The following is a 20,959-nucleotide window of genomic DNA, read 5'->3' as shown; positions in this document are numbered from 1 at the left end:
CATTTTGATTTGCTATTGGGTTTTGGCACATTTGTATTGTACAATTGAACAATCTGATGAGAAAGACTGTTGTTAATGTTCATGTAATTCAGCTCGTTGCTGGCTCGTGTCACATCTAACAACCCATAGCCTTGCGCCGCGGAATCAGCACCAAGGACAGTTCCAACTGTTCCGCTCGCTCTCTCTCGAGCGCCCGCCCCTTAACGACTACATTCCATTGGGTTGAACACTGATCGGCAACCAATAGTAGAGGAGCTGGAATGAGCCCTCGTTGCTACTGGAGACGTTCCGGGGGAGCTTCAAAGATCTTGTTTACAGAACGCAGAGAGCCTCTAGTTCGGCGGTGTTGCATGTGAGGGGTCTGCACGGTGACGGTGAACATATAGGCTAGTACACCGATGGGATAACGGAATTCCTACCAGAGACACCCGCGCACAGACAGTTTTTGGTCGATGTTACAGCTTTGAAGTACTTCTGCGATGTTGTTATAGTGACTGCAAATGACATTGCCGCATTCCTTTTATTTTTTAAAAGAATTTACCGCTGATAGTTTCGGTGAGGGCAGGTGTTGGGAATAAGGCGAGGTTTTTGAATTGTATCGCTTCTGAATCATTTTGTGGACGGCGTGGACCAAAGGCACGGGACGAGATGGATACGGAAAAGTACTTACCGGAGCTGATGGCGGAGAAGGACAAACTGGACCCCACGTTTCATCACTCTCTACGATTACTAGATCAAGGTAAGAACAGAAAACATCCCAATTTATTATGGGACGTTTCTACAGTATAGCTTGGAGCACTAACCAATACTGTTTGAGTTATGTTGGTTCCTATGTTGGTTGGGTTATGTTGGTGCCACTTTGACATACTATTACACTTTAAAGACATGTTTAACGTTTTCATTAGGTGCTGTCCCAAATGGACCATGATACAGACCAGCTCCGCACACGGGCTATTTCATGTATTCCAGAACCAGCGCATTTGATTCTACTAAGGGCTTGTTGATTAGTTGAACATATGAATAACTGTCTGCAATACATCCGATAAGTTGAATGATACAGACAGCGACTACGCTATACAATGCCATGCCTTTCTGTTAGCCTGTACATAAATACACGTTCAATCATAATTGTAAAACACCACTCTTTTTTATACAATGTAGGCCTACAGTATTTGGTAACACTACATGTCTCTATGTTTGCATACAACTACTATGATGAACTGATAACGATGTAGGAGCGTCTCCAAGTAGCTCAGTCATCCAGCACTGAGACATGTGTAAATGATGATGTTAACAGTGGAATCAACACATTCTCATTATACGTTGGATTTGTTTTCCCCTTTGAAGAACTTGACTTGATTCTAATGCAATTGAGCAGATGGAAGCGCGTGTTCCACAGCGATTTGAATTGAAGACTGTTTAATTAATCCATTGCTGAGACGTCTGCGCGCCGAGCATACCGTTTGCTTTGAAGCTGTCAGAATTTTGCAAATACTTCCAGATGCACTCCCTTGGATCCATTCTGGCGGGAAGAGCACTGGAATAGCATCCTAATACATCCTTGAAATAGCACTCGTAAATGAGCTTAGTCTCTAGTGCTGTCTGCCTGGATTTCAGGAAATAAAATCATATTTGCAAAATGGCTATACCTCGCTAAGCTTTGAAAGAAAACGTATGGTTTGTATACTAGGCTCCTGGCCACCTAATTGTAACGACTGTGTTGACTTCATTACATGTAAGCAACTACTGATGTAAAATGTACATCCACAGTTGTTGAACTGTACCTGTACCTGACACACAAGAGACAAACACATAGACTACTGGATATAATATTCCTATAGAGTAGTATTCAGCTGTATACCATGCTCCATGAAAAGTAACCGTGCCTGAGACCTGGTGACTTGCGTTGACTCCCTGAGCTAATGCCTAGGCTTTAGCTCAGTGGGCTAACACAGTTGTGTGGCATTGCGGAGCCCACTCTGTACCCAGTCGCATGTTGTACCCGTTATGGATAGATTGTTCAGTTTTAAGAAAGTGAAATAGCCTATAGCTAAAAGTATTGAGTTAGGCAATACTGGAAATAATAGCTGAAAGCATTGAGTTCGGTTAAAATACCGGGACAGAAGGGCCGTTATGAATGTGTTTCTGTCAGCTCTCTCACATAGAGCTGAATCACGGAGATAAGAGCGTATTTTACTCAGCACTTTCTCCTTATCAGCTGGTTTCAATTCGTAAAATTTGTTAGGCCTTTTTCTCCAGCACAGATTTCCTAGCTCGCCATGAGAGGTAAATGTGATTTGAAAGAAATATACATGTGGTTTAACGTAGCACCTGTTTCTTCGACAGAGTGTCGCTGAGGGTTCACATAAGTCGTAGAAATGAACGAGCCAACGCTTTCAATGGAGTTGGAGGAGTATGATTTTTTATATTTCACAAGCATTTCCACTGTAATATATCAACTCTTGGATCCTATCATTTTAACAGATTCATTTAAGATTGACTTAAACTTGTGATGTTCTAGGGCCGTGTCCCAAATGCCACCCTATCCCCTCCAGTACATTTGTTTTGAACTATTATAGTGCAATATATTGGTCAAAAGTAGTGCACTATATAGGGAATAAGGTGTCGCATTTCATCAACCAAACAAGGCTCAGAGCTGCCATGAGTTGGTCAGTAGGAGCCCGTAATTGTCCTTAACAGTCAGTAACAGTCAGTAACAGTTTGCCACAAACTCCAAAATGTAAATACTGTTATCTCCCTCTTACGAAACAGATGGCACATGATGCAATTGAACAGAGCGCTACTTTAAGCACTTCTCTAATATAACACTTCTTCTGGCATCTTCCCCACCAGCTCCCGACTTGATTATGCAATTGGCAGGGGACATGAGCAGATCTACTGAGAGTAAGCACACACAGAGACAGACAGTGAGTGGCTGCATACTAGATAACTCAATGTCTGGAGAGATACACTTGCTAGGGAAGATGGTGGGGGGGATGGCTGTACTTGAAGACGGGAGTTTAGATACCTGTACCATACTGTAGGTATACTTTAGGGCGGCGTGTAGCCTAGTGGTTAGAGAGTTGGGCCAGGTTAGAATATCCGAGCCGTCAAGGTGAAAAATCTGATGATGTGTCTTTGAGCAAGGCACTTAACCCTACTTTGCTGTAGGGTTGCCGTACTACTCTGATTGACACTGTAAAACAACACCTTTCACTGCACCTATCCGGTGTATGTTACATATGTTTTAATAAAAATTAGATCTAATAGATAAGCACCTCTGCTGGAAAACAATTCATAAAATACTTATACAGCCACAGCTCCAGCTAGGCCTGTTTAGTATTGACTTCACTGCTGACATGAATTGATGTAAATATCTTGTCTGGTATCTAATTAGATACATTGAAGTGTTAATTTAACTACAAGAAGAAAATAATTTAAAGGAATTCAAAAGGACTGCTTTCGGCTGTGATAACCTCACATAGAATGCAAGATTGTTGAAAAGATTGTGTTTAGCTTAGAGGGCTTTCTTGTTTTAAACTATAGAAACAGCATCCAATATTTTAAGGTTTTAAAAAAAAAGAAAATACCTGCAATATCCACTTCAACGCAGATATATAGGCCTACCCGCCTACCCGTTTTATTACATGTAAAACATGCTGCTCACTCCAAGTATTCCAGGACCTTCTGCCCATCTCTGTGGAGCCAACCCTGGTTCTGCACATGAGCAGAACAGCTCTTCCACTAGTTCTATATGATACCTTATCTTATAATTGTCTGTTCCGCTGTAGGAACCCAGCACAGTGTTTGTATTACGTTAAAGAGCTCCGCTTGGTAGAACAGATTAGGCCACAATGGAAGGAACCCAGAGTAAAATGATCCTAGCACTTCTGAACAAAGATATGAGCAGGTGTGTGGTGGAGTCCATTACAGAACTTCTTTCAGAAGATCTCCTGTAGCAGTTGGTTCATACATACAGTATACAGGGTTCCAAAAGGGTCCTGCGGCTGTCTACATAGGGGAACCATTTTTGGTTCCATGTAGAACCCTTTTTGGTTCCATGTAAAACCCTTTTTGGTTCCAGGTAGAACTCTTTTGGGTTCCATGTAGAACCCTCTGTGGAAGAGTTCTAAATGGAACCAAAAAGGGTTCTACCTAGAACCAAAAGGGTTCTACCTGGAAACAAAGGGGTTCTTCAAAGTGTTCTCCTATGGGGACAGCCATTAGAACCCTTTTTGGTTCTATATAGCACCTTTTCTTCTAGGAATATATCCCTCTAGCATCAGCAGAAAGAGAAGCTATTCAGCGTAGCATTAGATGGTCTTAGATTGTACTGTGTCTGTGTGCACTGTAGACTAGTGCGGCATCCAAAAAAGCACCCACCCTATTCCCTATATACAGTAGTGCACTCCTTTTGACCAATGGTGCTATTTTGGACGCATCATAGGAACGCACACCCAGCAGTGAGCAGAAATAGGCCTTGGCAGAGCATCAAAGCCTGGGATACTGTTGTGTTGCTTGGGAAACGGTGGTTGATAGTGATAAACATCGGTGGCAGGCCAGCACGCTGAGCTAGTCGGCTACACAGGGAGACAGATACAGAACAGAAGGGGGTCCACTTACTCTGGGATCTGACCTACAGATATACTGTTATGCTTTTGAACTCACAGGTGAAGTGAGAGAGCTAGAGAGAGGGAGTGAGAGAGAGAGAAAGAGAGAGTGATAGAGACCCAGCAACCACTTTAAATTCAGCCTTGTAGTGCAGGGTTGCAGTGTGTAAGGTGTTGAGTGGTGCTGTGTGTGTGTGTGTGTGCTGTGGCTCAGAGGACTGAGGTGTTGCTGAGTGCTGTCCCAGAAGACTCTACAGGAGGGTGAGATGTAGGCCTAACACAGACTGAGACAGCCACGCTAGGTGATAAAACCTAATGGCATGTCATTTATAGGACTTATTCGTTTACACGGCGGCATTGATCTCATTGTTAATGTGTGACGCATGGAACACCCGTTATGTCACTGGTAATGAGGTGGTGATGCAGTAATTCAACAGTGCGTCCCTAACGGCACCTTATTCCCTACGTCCCTAATGACACTGTATTCCCTACATAGTGCACTAATTTTGTCCAAAGTCCTACGGGCCCTAGTAGAAAGTAGTGCACTATATAAAGAATAGGGTGCCATTTAGGATGTGTTCTGACAAATCCAGGTTCGCTAGTTTGTGGATAAAATGCAGAAGCAACGAATGAATGTTGTCACAGATCCCTCTGGAGATTTCATTACGCACACCTGGCCCCTATTCCCAGTGATTAGTATTTGTATAAGTATGCCCTTGGTTTCCATTGTCCTGTCGATTATTGTTACTATGTCCGTTGGTCGTGTGAGTACCTGTGCTGTGTGTTTTGGGATTTTGTGCCCTTGTGGATTGCGCAGATGATTACGGGTCTCGTCCCGTGTGTTAATCATTATATGCGTGTGTGTTTATTCGAGGTACTCCACTCTCTTTTGTTTGGGTTTCAACCTTGTGTTTTTGTTACGTGTTTGTTTGGTCTTCGTCCCCGTGCCTGTACACGGCATGCCGTAATTTGGGTGAAGTAAAAAACCCATATTACGCATTCCTGAGTCTGTCTCCCAATCCTTCATGCCAACGTGACAATTGTCTAGATACCATTTTATATTATATAATGTAATATTCCATCATAAGGATAAACAACCCAGTTATCACTGTAGAGGAATCAGTTATGTCACTGAGATGAGATGAGAAGCAAATTAAAGCAATATTCTGGCTTACTTGGTGGGAAACATGATTGCTGTAGTCAAAAGTTGTAGTCAGAAAAATCAATTCACTCTTTCTTTCTCAATTGTATTCATATAATTATGTGGGGTAAGTTGAGCCATTTTGTACATTCAGCATCACTCTGTAAAGGGAAATCTAATATTATTTCTATCAAAGATACATTATGTACATTTATTTCAGGGTGTTGTGTATCCCTGGAAATATTCAGAATTCATGTAAACATTACAGTATTGAAAACCTAGCTTGTCCTAAAAAAGTGTTCTCTTGGCACAATTTACTGTGCCAATTTACTGGGGTAAGTTGAGCCACGGGACAGGTTAAGTTACAGGCTGTATCAAAACCGGCGGTGATTGGGAGTCCCATAGGGCGGCGCACAATTGGCCCAGTGTCGTTCGGGTTAGGGTTTGGCCAGGGTAGGCCATCGTTGTAAATATGAATTTGTTCTTAACTGACTTGCCTAGTTAAATAAAATAAAATAGAAGTTAAGCCACCTACATATTTATGTTCTGAATTAAATATTACCACTACCTTTTTAAAACAATTTCTGTCTTTATTTCCCAAACACATTTCAACACAATCAATTGCTTTTAGTCTTTTAAAACTTCTTATGGCTGAGATCCCGTTAACGGGATTGATATGACAACAGCCAGTGAAAGTGCAGGGCGCCAAATTCAAAACAACAGAAATCTCATAATTAAAATTTCTCAAACATACAAGTATTTTACACCATTTTAAAGATACACTTCTTGTTAATCCCACCACAGTGTCCGATTTCAAATAGGCTTTACAGCGAAAGCACCACAAACGATTATGTTAGGTGAGTGCCTATTAACAGAAAAACACAGCCATTTTTCCAGCCAAAGATAGGAGTCACAAAAAGCAGAAATAGAGATAAATTAATCACTAACCTTTGATAATCTTCATCAGATGACACTCATAGGACTTCATGTTACACAATACATGTATGTTTTGTTCGATAAAGTTCATATTTATATCAAATAATCTCAGTATACATTGGCGCGTTATGTTCAGTAGTTCCAAAAACATCCGGTGATTTTGCAGAGCCACATCAATTTACATAAATACTCATCATAAATGTTGATGAAAATACAAGTATTATACATGGAACTTTAGATAAACTTCTCCTTAATGCAACCGCTGTCAGATTTCAAAAAAACTTTACCAAAAAAGCAAACCATGCAATAATCTGAGTACGGCGCTCAGAGCCCAAAACAACCATAAAGATATCCGCCATGTTGTGTAGTCAACAGAAGCCAGAAATAGCATTATAAATATTCACTTACCTTTGATGCTCTTCATCAGAATGCTCTCCCAGGAATCCCAGTTCCACAATAAATGTTTGATTTGTTCGATAAAGTTAATCATTTATGTCCAAATACCTCCTTTTGTTAGCGCGTTCAGTTCACAAATCAAAATTCATGACGCGCGTTCACTAAGAGCAGACAAAAAGTCAAAAAGTTCCGTTACATTCCGTAGAAACATGTCAAACGATGTATAGAATCAATCTTTAGGATGTTTTTAACATAAATCATCAATAATGTTCCAACCGGAGAATTCATTTGTCTGTAGAAATGCAATGGAACAGAGCTCGCTCTCACGTGAACGTGCGTCACGAGCTCATGGCACTCTGCCAGACACCTGGCTCAAACAGCCCTTATGAGCCCCCACTTCACAGTAGAAGCATCAAACAAGGTTCTGAAGACTGTTGACATCTATTGGAAACCTTAGGAAATGCAATATGACCAATATCCCACTGTGTATTTGATAGGCCAAGAGTTGAAAACCTACAAACCTCAGATTTCCCACTTCCTGGTTGGATTTTTTCTCAGGTTTTTGCCTGCCATATGAGTTCTGTTATACTCACAGACATCATTCAACCAGTTTTAGAAACTTCCGAGTGTTTTCTATCCAAATATACTGATGATATGCATATCTTAGCTTCTGGGACTGAGTAGCAGGGAGTTTACTCTGGGCACCTCTGGGCACCTTATTCATCCAAGCTACTCAATACTGCCCCCAGCCATAAGAAGTGAATCATTTTAAGCATCTTTTAGCACAGGCTTAACCCCTAAAAAACACTTTGTACTTCTGAAAATACTTTTAATGTATGCCAGGCCGTATTGTCACCTCATATCCCAGTGATAATGCCTTGCATCATGTCTGGGAAGAAAATAATGACATTTTCTCAACTTACCCCATGCCAAACATTTTGACTATATTAGCCCACACAGCTACAATGATTCACTTTCATGCTAGGTTTAACATCTCATATTGTAGTTTATATAAACCCCAACTGATGTATAGAACAATCTTAAAAAATATTTACTTTGTTTAGATGCAGTATAAAATTCATGAAACCTCGAACACAATACATTAATTTGACTTGATTGAAAATCAGTTTTTTGGACCTAACTTGCTTACCACTTTTTCCATTTAGTTTCTTCCTTCACAGACTCCATGAAATGGGGACCTTCCCTAAATATTTGGTCAAATTATTACTTTTGTGTATTGTTTCCTAGAGGCAAGGGTGGCTCAACTTATTTATTTCTCAACATCCACATCATCCGGGTTATTTCCGTTATGATGTGCAATTTCATTGCATGCCTTTCATTAAAACCCAGTGGCTTGGAAAAGGTGCTTTGCATTTAATTCTTTAGCAAAAATTAGTAGGAAGTGTTTAATGCTTTACGTTTTTCATTGTCAGCAGTGACACAGAGGAAGCACCTCTCTGCATCTCATCACTGCGTTCAATGGAAGATTAACTAAGATTAACTTAATTCAATCAATTAATTAGCTGGCTTCAGAGTCAATATAAACAGTCAAAACAAAACTCATTTTAATAAAGAGGAACCTAATATCTTCCTGATAGCAAATCAGGCCCAGGCGTAGCACGCTGATATGGGTCATGATAGCCGGCCTACCAGGACACCCTTGGACAAAACCCCATGGACAATACAAAGCATGATAGTTTAAAATACGATCAATTGTGCTTTAAAAAAAAAAACACTTTTCCATGTTCCTGATTGGTCCCTTCCCCCTAGCTGCTATCCACAAGTGCTCTATAGCCTCTCATTGCTGTCTTAAATAATGTACCGGTGCTTATTTAGAGAGAACCCCAGAGCTGTACTGAGATAATTTGGCCTTTCAGCCTATAAAAATACCTGCTAGAGAACATTGCCTTTAGCATATTTTTTTATTTAACTAGGCAAGTCAGTTAAGAACAAAGTCTTATTTTCAATGATAGCCTAGGAATAGTGCGTTAACTGCCTGTTCAAGGGCAGAACAACAGATTTGTACCTCGTCAGCTCGGGGATTTGAACTTGCAACCTTTCGGGTACTAGTCTAACAATCTAACCACTAGTCTACCCTTCCACCCCTATGCATCAAATGCACATCAACCTGCAAGGTGCAGTAAACATAAGCACCATTTCTTGATAAATAGTGCATAAACAAATATAAAGGATTAATTGCATGAAGAAATATTATTGGAAATATTTCAATAAAAATGAATAACAACAAAAGTAGTTTAGATAGAGTAAAGGATATGTTTAGTATAATTATACAAAGTCCTAGAAAAAACATAGGCCTATAGCTTATTTTCATTCCCTTTACAATAAAAACATTACAGTGTAATCCATTTGATCACCTTTATTTACATAATCGATTAGTAATAGTAATTAATAAAGACATTTGGAAGTAGAGCTGCACCTCTTGATTTGTGAGTTATTTGACAAACGTCAGTATCATAGAAACTGCAGAATATGCTCTTTCTGATACTATATAGAAACCACAATATTTTAACTACACGTGACTCTGAAGATGGTCCTTTCCCTGCACCTGTAAATTACAAAATGCGCACATCTCTTCATGTACCATGTACAGGTCTAATACTGTTAGTCATCAGATATTATCAATGTAATATTGGCTATAGGCTACACATCTTATTATGTGTGAAATTCGTTTCGGTATAGTTTAGGTGTAGTTTCGATGAGCCGGCTGCACAGGCTGACTGGCATCGTTTGTTTCCTGCTCATTAACTTGGATAGAGTCAAGGATATGTTTTGCATTATTCTAAAGGCCTACTGCAACAAATAGCATGTTTTAGTTTCCCTTACAATACATTCGATTAGAGCGCCAATGCAGATAAGCAGGCATAACACAAACTCATCATTACACTTGTGTTGTTCTAAATTTAATCAACCTCTTCACCCTCATCATTCAGTTAGACCTCATTTAAATTTGATTGAGAAGTAACTTGCACAAATATCGCCCATTCCATCCATTTGTCATTCATTCAGTGGGCTGGCATCGTTTGCTTCATTGGATAGAGTCAAGGATATGTTTTGCATTATTCTAAAGGCCTACTGCAACACCTAGCATGTTTCCGTTTCCCTTTATAATACATTTGATTAGTAATAGAATCCTTTTGTCATTCATTCAGTGAGGAGAGAGAGACGCATTAGCACCTGTCTTGGCGGGTAAAGTTGGGAATAGGAGAGGGAAAAAAAGGCTCAAAATACTTTTCTGTTTGAGATTTTTAAATTCTGACAAATGAGTAAAATACAACGTTTTATGAAAAGTCAGGGAAGGTGCAGGACGTAGGTACTTTTTTGCAGATGTAAAAAATGTATGGTTCTAGTCTTAAGCCCAGCGTGTGGTCAGAGAGTGGTGAGGTCTTCAACTCAACCAGCAGCACCAGCTACCAGCACAGACATCCAACTGCAGGTCAGACTCAGAGCTGTACACGGCCTCCTGGCCCCAGCTCCTCTCCTCCCCCAAGCCTTTTGGCCCCAGCTCTTCTCACCACCAGTACGTTACTTTAACTCTTATGTTAATCCAGGGCAAACTGTGTTCTCCCCCAGGCTCGCCCGCCACAATTATAAATCCATTAATCATATTCTTATTGGATGATAATGCACTGCTGTCTGCCCAAGACATCACTGTGGGATTACACTGGATTAGACTCGGAGCTAGAGAGAGACAGAGAGAGACAGAGAGAGAGAGAGCTCTGGTATGTGGGCATTTGTTTACTGTAGCTTGGGGCAACTGAAAGAGTTAAGGGTTCACATCCCCTGGGGGAATGTTCTTTGTGAAGGATTGGACCAAAATGGCATTAGGGTGGAGGAGGAAAGAGAGGAGTGGAATGAAATTGGAATTGAAGTAGAAAAAAGAAAAGGAAAAGTGGTAATGGAAAAATAGCTAGATGTGAAAGTGACAAATAATAATAAAAAGAAATATGATAGAGAAAGGCAGGTTAAGGTGTAGAAACACTGCTTTCATTCCATACCCTCTGAATCTCCTAGAACCATTTTCTGTGTCTAAAAAACCTTTCATGGTGAGGTTAGTTTATGTGTTCAGATGAATAGCTGAATAGGCAGACACGTCTTGTGCATGCCGAGTCCCTCTGGGTGAAACGGCGTGGTTGTATAGCTGTGGGGAGAATGACAAGTGTAAATTGACCACTCGTTCAAAAGATGGGAATGCTGTAAATTAAATACTTATTCATATTTGTCACCAGCATCACATATCAAATTCAGCTCTTTTATCACTCATGTAAAGAACAGACAACTGTCTTCACACATCGGACAGTGTTTAATTTGTCCCCAACCATGCTAGCTTGACAGGTTCAATAGATACCAGAATGAGAACGAGACCCAAAGAAAATGCTGTTGTATGTTTTTGCTCTCTGACTGACTGTGTAGCCCGGGAGTATCAAGTTGTCGAATGATAGTTCTGTACATCCAAACATCGCCACTCCTCTCTGTCTCTTCTCTGTACATCTACCTGCTTTCTAGCAGGGATTAGAATCCTGTCAGATTCTATGAACTGCCATTGATCTCACCCATAGTCTGCTTCACTCTGGAGTAGTTGTGGATTAGTTGTGTCCTCGTTTTGAAAAGGGGCCTTTTCAGTGCCCTTACCTTGATCTCTCTCTTTCTCTGACAGCTTTCTTCTTCTCCCCTCCTTCCCTCTCATCTCTTCCCCCACTCTTTATATACAGTGCATTCGGAAAATAGTCAGACCCCTTGACTTTTTACACATTTTGTTACTTTGCAGCCTTATTCCATTTTTTTATTTTTTATAATCCCTCATCACACACAAGACCCCATAATGTAAACAGTTTTTAGATTTTTTTGCAAATGTATTAAAAATAAACACCTGAAATATAACATTTACATAAGTATTCAGACTCTTTACTCAGTACTTTGTTGAATCACCTTTGGCAGCAATTACAGCCTTGAGTCTTCTTGGGAATGAAGTTACAAGCTTGGCACACGTGTATTTGGGGAGTTTCTCCCATTCTTCTCTGTAGATCCCCTCAAGCTCTGTCAGGTTGGATGGGGAGTGTCGCTACACAGCTATTTTCAGGTCTCTCCATAGATGTTTGATCGGGTTCAAGTCCGGGCTCTGGCTGGGCCACTCAAGGACATTCAGAGACTTGTCTCGAACCCACTCCTGCGTTGTCGTGTCTGTGTCTGTGTGCTTAGGGTCGTTTTCCTGCTGGGAGGTGAACCATCACCCTAGTGTGAGGTCCTGAGTGCTCTGGAGAAGGTTTTCATCAAGGATCTCTCTGTACTTTGCTCCGTTCATCTTTCCCTTGATCCTGACTAGTCTCCCAGTCCCTACCTCTGAAAAACATCCCCACAGCATAATGCTGCCACCACCATGCTTCACCGTAGGGATGGTGCCAGTTATCTTCCAGATATGACGCCTGGCATTCAGGCCAAAGAGTTCAATCTTGGTTTCATCAGACCAGAGAATCTTGTTTCTTATGGTCTGAGTGTCCTTTAAGGGCCTTTTGGCAAACTCCAAGCGGGCTGTCATGGGCCTTTTACTGAGGAGTGGCTTCCGTCTGGCCACCCTACTGTAAAGGCCGGATTGGTGCATTTGTCCTTCTGGAAAGTTCTCCCATCTCCGCAGAGGAACTCTGTAGCTCTGTCGGAGTGACCGTCTTGTTCTTGGTCACCTCCCTGACCAAGGCCCTTCTCACCCGATTTCTCAGTTTGGCTGGGTGGCCAGCTCTAGGAAGAGTCTTTATGGTTACAAACTTCTTCCATTTAGGAATGATAGAGGCCACTGTGTTTCTGGGGACCTTCAATGCTGCAGAAATGTTTTGGTACCCTTCCCCAGATCTGTGCCTCGTCACAATCCTGTCTCGTAGCTCTACGGACGATTCCTTCAACCTCATGGCTTGGTTTTTGCTCTGACATGCACTGTCAACTGTGGGACCTTATATAGACAGGTGTGTGCCTTTCCAAATCATGTCCCATCAACTGAATGTACCACAGGTGGACTCCAAGTTGTAGAAACATCTCAAGATGATCAATGTAAACAGGATGCAATTTTGAGTCTCATAGCAAAGGGTCTGAATGCTTCCGTAAATAAGGTAGTTCTGTTTTTTATTTTTAATACATTTGCAAAAATGTCAACCTGTTTTTGCTTTGTCATTATGGGGTATTGTGTGTAGATTGATGAGGATTTTGTTTCTTTAATCTATTTGAGAATAGGGCTGTAACATAACAAAATGTTGAAAAAGGGAAGGGGTCTGAATACTTTCCGAATGCACTGTATCCCCTCTCTCTTTATTTACACTGTGCTGTGTCTGTTGGCACCTTCTTTTGAGAGGATTGGTTCAGGGTTAGCCTCCCCGCCTCCCCAGATGATCCCATCCATTTTGTTGTAATCCAACTCAATTTAATTATGTTTATCGTTCCACCTCGCTGGAGCCCTGGGCCGGCAGGCAGCTGCGCTCCGCTTCAGTCAGATAAGGAGCACCTTGCCGCGCCTCACTCGCTTCTTGTGCACCTTGTGTTGCTGGCACTATGTCAGTTCTGTGAGTGTCGCTCCATGACAGAAGGTGTCCCTATTGGCATCCTATTATAGTACAGTACTTTAGACGAGAGCCCTATGAGCCCTGGTCAAAAGTAGTGCACTTCATAGGGAATAGGGTGCCATTTGGGAAGCATGCTAAGCCATCTAGACTCTTAGTAAATAAATAAAAACCTTGCAAAATCATCAGCCTGCTTTGCTCTATGACGTGCCACTCAACATGTTTTTTCCTCTCAGTATGTGTGGTATCAGGTCAAGCCAAGCAGATCTAATACTGAGGATGTAAACCTATATCTTCTGTAGGGTGAGCTTCAACCAGCTGCAGCTCTGTAAGGTCACAGAGAAGAGGCCCGTATTTCATATAAAGCCAAAGTGTTCACACTGTGTATACAGTCTCCTTTATTACTTTGGTGGGCCTAATCCCCAACATGCAATATCAGAAGCTCGCAAAACAAACCTAAAACTAGTAATGTAAGCAGTACAAGCATTAACTGACTCAGAAAGAGATAATTCATGAAAGGCTCCAAGAGAACTCCAAGATAGTTTTAGAAAGAACTTTCTTTTTCGAGTACAGCCGCTGTTCTCCGAAAGCATGAAACGTATGATGAGATGAAATGCATTCAGAGGCTTCCCATTAAGGAAAATCATGTTGAAAAGACATTGAAGTTAGATTGATTTTAGGTTCTGAATGAAGGTGAACGAACAGTCTTTTCCATGCGTTTAAAATCTGTATTTTCCGGACGTTGAAATCAGATTCATTGCGGTTCTGAATGAAAGTTGAATAGACATATTTTCTGGACATTGAAAATATGACTATTCCAGACACTGAAATACAGTTCATTTGCGGTTTTTACTGAAAGGTGAAAATATGTTATGTACAGATGTTGAACATACATCATTTTTGGTAATTGATTCTATTGCCAAATTTCAGCTGCACATACATTCTCAATGAAGTGTATTTTATATCACAATAATAATTGTTTTATCTATTTAATATAAGAAAGAGGAGTCAACTGATGATTGCAATATTTTTTATTGCTACTATCTGTACATGCACTTATGCTAGCTTTTTCAAAAGCTGACAGCGATGATGTTCAAAGTTGTCCAACAGTAGAGCACAGTAGAGTACTGTACGGCACAGTACAGTACAGGACAGTATTTTTATTCAGTACAGTAGAGTACAGTACGGTACAGTACGGTACAGTAGAGATTAATTCAGTACAAATCAGAGTACAGTACAAATCAAAATCAAATCAAATCAAATTTTATTTGTCCTTTGCAGCAAATAAAAAAGGTTTAGAACATACTGTGAAATGCTTACTTACAAGCCCTTAACCAACAATGCAGTTCAAGAGATAGAGTTAAGAAAATATTTACAAAATCAAATGTAAAAATCTAATTAAAAATAACACATAAAAAAACATTAACGAGGCTATATACAGGGGGTGCTGGTACCAAGTCAATGTGCGGGTGGTACAGGTTAGTCGAGGTAATTTCTACAGTACCAATCAAAAGTTTGGACACACCTACTAATTATTTACATTTTATTTATTTATACTATTTACTATATTGTAGAATAATAGTGAAGACATCAAAACTATGAAATTACACACATGGAATCATGTAGTTACCAAAAAAGTGTTAAACAAATCCAAATATATTTTATATTTGAGATTCTTCAAAGTAGCCACCCTTTGCCTTGGACAGCTTTGCACACTTTTGACATTCTCTCAACCAGCTTCACCTGCAATGCTTTTTGGGCATTCCAGGTAGGCATTCCTCTGACACGGCCTCGTATATAGGTCCTGGATGGCAGGAAGCTTGGTCCCAGTGATGTACTGAGCCGTACGCACTACCCTCTCTAGTGCCTCTAGCAGTTGCATACCAGGCGGTGATGCAACTGGTCAGGATGCTCTCAATGGTGTAGGTGTAGAACTTTTTGAGGATCTGGGGACCCATGCCAAATCTTTTCAGTCTCCTGAGGGGGAAAAGGTGTTATCATGCCCTCTTCACGACTCTCTTGGTGTGTTTGGACCATGATAGTTTGTTGGTGATGTTGACACATTAGAGTTAATTTAGTAGAGTAGAGTGCAGTACAGTAGAGTTTAGTTCAGTAGAGTATATTAGAGTACATTAGAGTAGAGTACAATACAGTATATTTTCTGTACTATACTCTAGTGTGCTGAGATATACTTTACTTTACTCTACTGTGCTCTAATGTATTGTCCTGTACTGTACTGTACTCTACTGTACTATACTCTACTTTTCTTTTCTTTACTGTACTCTGCTGTGCTCTACTGTACTGTACTGTGCTGTCCAAACTTGTCAAATATAAATGTCTATGATTGGTTTGTATTTGATCTGGTCCAGACCAAATCGGAACCAAACTAGACGTCTACGCCAAATCAAGGCCAGTCCGGACAGGAAATAGACTTCCGTCGGGTCATGCTTAGTCGGCTTGGGCTATTAACTAACTGATTCTTCTGTATGAACAGGAAATCCAGTAAGATGCTCTATCCGTTCTCACTCAGCACCTAGTCAGTGTAATCATTTGTACTAAACACCAGATGTTACAACCCAACACACATACCCCAGACAATATCTAAAATAACAGTTACTCTGTTTCCTGTGTGGAAAACGTTCCTCATTCATTGTACTGTCTGCTATGATGAACTTACTGTTAAAAGAGCCACTAGGAATCATCTCTCATCTGAAGCTCTCGGCTTAAACTATCTGCACGTCTATCTGTCTCAAGAAATAACACTCAACATCTTCAGGCTTTTAGTGCTTTGCTCACATCATGAAAAAAAGACCAAATCTGAACATGGAGTTGGATGGTGGTGGTGTTGTTGGGTATGAATTTTTGAATCTTTCATGACTGAAGGTAGTGGAAATAGGATATCAGAAAAGGAAAGTTAAGTGCATTTTTTTGTTTTTTGGAGCATAAGAATCTATCCTGTAATATACTGAGAGGAGGATATGGGGGGAAGGGAAGAGGAGAGAGGGGAGGTTGAGAGAGGGGGGAAGATATGGATGCTCATTTAGGCTAGCCCCATCGCCAAGGGACCTCTTCTAGTTGTCCTTCTAGGCCGCTTGCTTCACTTTGTCTCCTGTCTCTATTTTAAGGGGATACTTTTTAAGCATAATTGTTTTCAGATTTTGGGGACGTCTCTTTTCTTTCCACTTATTTTCAAGGGCCCATCGTGGACTCGTTCCTCATATCTGCAGATCCACATCTAACCAAAGGACACAGACAACCACATGGTCGTTCACACTGCTTTAAAAATAAGTAGCACACCTCTCATCCTTTTGAAATAAAACAGCCACAGACAACTAGCAGAAGGCATGGTATTCTTTATCAATTTGTATTTGATCATTATTTATTTTATTTTATTTAACCTCTATTTAACTAGGGAAGTCAGTTAAGAATTAATATTGCTTTGATTGAGTATTGAAAGCTAATTTACTATTATAGCTCCAGAATAGAAACTTGTGGAGTCAAGTATGAATTGTTTCCCTCCATAACAAGGACAGTTATCCTCTGTTTGTCTGCTCGACAATGAAACCGTACTTCTTTTACTGCCGAACGACAGTAGGTCCATTTGCTACTCAAACCGATGCCACCTATTTGTGCTGGCCAAAAGCCTTGTTAAAAATATGACCTGGGATCTGCCTTCGCTGCTTGTTAAAGGCAGCAACACAGCAAAACAACAAACATCTCTCTCTCTCTCTTACAGATCATCATTCCACTGTTGTTGTAGTCTGGTTTTAAAACACCATTATGAGAGATGTTGTGTTATTTTGACCATCATTACTAAATGAGGCAGTTGCTGTGCTGTTGGCCCCCTGACAGCAGCAAAATAATCACACACACACACACACACACACACACACACACACACACACACACACACACACACACACACACACACACACACACACACACACACACACACACACACACACACACACACATATATCAGATCCCAGCTCTGTATAACGGACAGCAGCAGAGCGAGGGTTATCGTTATGAAGCCCTAGCCAGTCCTTTCCCTCTCAACTGTGATTTGTCCATCATGTCTGCTTGTTGAGGATGATGGTAATGATACTTCATGTGCAGTCCACAAAGAGGATCTCCTGTAGATCATTTGTCATGGAGGAAGCGTGGGGGCTGAGTGAATACATATCAAGCTTTACATCTGTGGTTCAGACACATTCATACTTCCAGTATGGTGGTGGTGGTGTGTGGGGGTTATGGTTTAAATTGCTTTCCGTCCGCGGTTAGGTTGGTCAGTGAAGACAGTTTTGGAGGGAGACCGGTAAACAAGGGAGGGGAGGGTGATTTGGGTTGCTTTCTCCGCTTCGTGGTTGTTGTTGTATTGACAGTTCCTGGTTCCTGGAGAAGCATGATTAGAAAGCAGGAGCCACAGAGCCAGGAGAGCGAGGAGAGCCTGGAGAGCGAGGAGAGCGAGGCAGGGAGAGACAGACATGGAGGAGTGGATCACTTTTCAGCTTCAGACATCAGAGCTGTTTCCATGGGCTGCGTCCCAAATGTAGCCCTATTCCCCATGCATTGCACACTTTAAAAGTAATGTACTATTTGGAATAGGATGCCATTTGGGCTGCAAACTAGGCTTCTAGGCTGCAGAAGTACTGCCAGATGCTCCTGAGGAGAACAGGTTGGGCTCAACTTCCCCAGAACTGAAATTCCAATGAGGAGAATTGGATTTAGAATTTCAGTTTGCCTGAATTGACTGAATTTAAATGGAATTGAGCCCAACCATGGAGGACAAGTAAAGTGTAGACAGTGGTGTAAAAAGTACTCAATTGTCATACTTGAGTAAAAGTAATCATACCATGTTGTGTTGTTTCTATGTTGTTGTCATGTTGTGTTGCTACCATGGTGTGTTGTCATGTGTTGCTACCTTGCTATGATGATGTCTAAGGTCTCTCTTTATGTAGTGTTGTGTTGTCTCTTGTCGTGATGCGTGTTTTGACCTATATTCATATTAATAATAATAAATAATTTTAGGGGGACGGGGGCTGGGAGTAGAAATCTTAAAGTATTTGATTTTAAATCAACTTAACCCATCAGTGGCTAAGTACTGTCTAAGCCGGGGGGGGGGGGGGGGGGTCAGGTTAGTTCATTTAGAATTTTAAGACCACTTGAAGTATGTTGAAGTATGTATATTGAAGTATGTTTAAGACCCTTTGAAGTTTAAGACCCCTTGAAAAATGTTTGGCCTTACTGCTATTAGCCCATACAAAAGCATTGAATAACAATTCACTGCAACATATATTCCCCCCAAAAGATCAAAAAGGAAGTTTGTTCTGAAGCATCTGAGAGATATAAGAAAGAGCATGAAATATATATATATTTTTACATGTATTTAACCCCATATTTTTGGCATTGAACAGTCTCCATATGTATTTCTATTCATGTTTTCAACTGATACCGGGGGACCTTCCGATGACTCTGGTGAGGCCTGTGGGTGTCCTAGATATTATAATATTAGTGTTCGGATGCTACAGACAGAAGTTGGCAGATCAGCTGTACCAACTTCAGACGAGTCTCCTGACACTTGTGGAGGTCGTAGAGCAAAACGGAGACCACCAACGTGTTTGTGAGTCTCATCATGCCATAGAGGGCCGTTCGTACGCTACAGACGAGTCTCCTGACACTTGTGGAGGTCGTAGAGCAAAACGGAGACCACCAACGTGTTCGTGAGTCTCATCATGCCATAGAGGGCCGTTCGTACGCTACAGACGAGTCTCCTGACACTTGTGGAGGTCGTAGAGCAAAACGGAGACCACCAACGTGTTCGTGAGTCTCATCATGCCATAGAGGGCCGTTCGTACGCTACAGACGAGTCTCCTGACACTTGTGGAGGTCGTAGAGCAAAACGGAGACCACCAACGTGTTCGTGAGTCTCATCATGCCATAGAGGGCCGTTCGTACGCTACAGACGAGTCTCCTGACACTTGTGGAGGTCGTAGAGCAAAACGGAGACCACCAACGTGTTTGTGAGTCTCATCATGCCATAGAGGGCCGTTCGTACGCTACAGACGATTTTGTGAAAAGATTGATTTTCGGAATGTCTCATGTTCTGACAAACACAGCTCTAGCCCTGTCACCTTTCACTGCAGATGCAGAAGTTCGACATAGGCAGATGTGGTGGATTGAGACGCATCCATTGAAAAAAAGATATATCTGTAGGTATCTGTTTGATTTCCGCGCGGGAGTGGACATCACCTTAGGGGGTTAAATATGAAGAGTAAATGTAATTGCTACAATACAGTTAAGTATAAAATAAGTACAATTATAAATCATTTCAAATTTCTTATATTAAGCAAACCAGATGTCACAATTGTCTTGGTTTTTAAAATGTCAAAATTGTAGCTAAAGCTGTTTTTTCTTACATCATTCAGTCGGCTTATTACTATTTGTTACTGTGTGTGTTCAGACTCATTCAAAGCAGAGCCACTACATTACTCCTACTGAGCAACTACATTACTCCTACTGTGCCATTACATCACCTCTCTACTGAGCCCTACATTACTCCTACTGAGACACTACATTACTTCTACTGAGCCACCACATTACTCCTACTGACCCCTACATTACTCCTACTGAGCCCTACATTACTCATACTGAGCCCTACATTACTCATACTGAGCCCTACATTACTTCTACTGAGCAACTACATTACTACTACTGATACACTACATTACTTCTACTGAGCCACCACATTACTCCTACTGAGCCCTACATTACTCCTACTGAGCAATTACATTACTCCTACTGAGACACTACATTACTCCTACTGAGCCCTACATTACTCCTACTGAGCCCTACATTACTCCTACTGTGCCACTACATTACTCCTACTGAGCCCTACATTACTCATACTGAGCCCTACATTACTCATACTGAGCAACTACATTACTCCTACTGTGCCATTACATCACATCTCTATTGAGCCCTACATTACTCCTACTGAACAACTACATTACTTCTACTAAGCCACTACATTACTCATACTGAGCCCCACATTACTCCTACTGAGCCACTACATTACTCCTATTGAGCCCTACATTACTCCTTCTGAGACACCACCTTACTTCTACTGAGCCACTACATTACTTCTACTGAGCCACCACATTACTCCTACTGAGCCCTACATTACTCATACTGAGCCCTACATTACTCCTACTGAGCAACTACATTACTCCTACTGAGCCCTACATTACTTCTACTGTGCCGATAAATTACTCCTACTGAGCCCTACATTACTCCTACTGAGCAACTACATTACT

The 20,959-nt window shown here is 41.1% G+C and overlaps 1 protein-coding gene across 1 annotated transcript in view; it reads left to right on the top strand.

Moving 5' to 3' along the window:
- Positions 1 to 366: 366 nt before the first annotated feature.
- Positions 367 to 20,959, top strand: part of LOC120022640 (KH domain-containing, RNA-binding, signal transduction-associated protein 3-like) — a 160,342-nt gene continuing 139,749 nt past the window's right edge. Inside the window, exon 1 of the mRNA XM_038966616.1 lies at positions 367 to 739. Within this exon, the coding sequence (XP_038822544.1) occupies positions 649 to 739 (91 nt within the window). The 5' untranslated portion in view covers positions 367 to 648. The remainder of the gene's footprint in view (positions 740 to 20,959) is intronic.

The sequence above is a fragment of the Salvelinus namaycush genome, chromosome 27 (genome assembly GCF_016432855.1).
Source record: "Salvelinus namaycush isolate Seneca chromosome 27, SaNama_1.0, whole genome shotgun sequence".
Taxonomy (NCBI): Eukaryota; Metazoa; Chordata; class Actinopteri; order Salmoniformes; family Salmonidae; genus Salvelinus; species Salvelinus namaycush.
The sequence above is the reverse complement of the archived record's forward strand: the minus strand, read 5'-3'. Positions and strand labels throughout refer to the sequence as shown.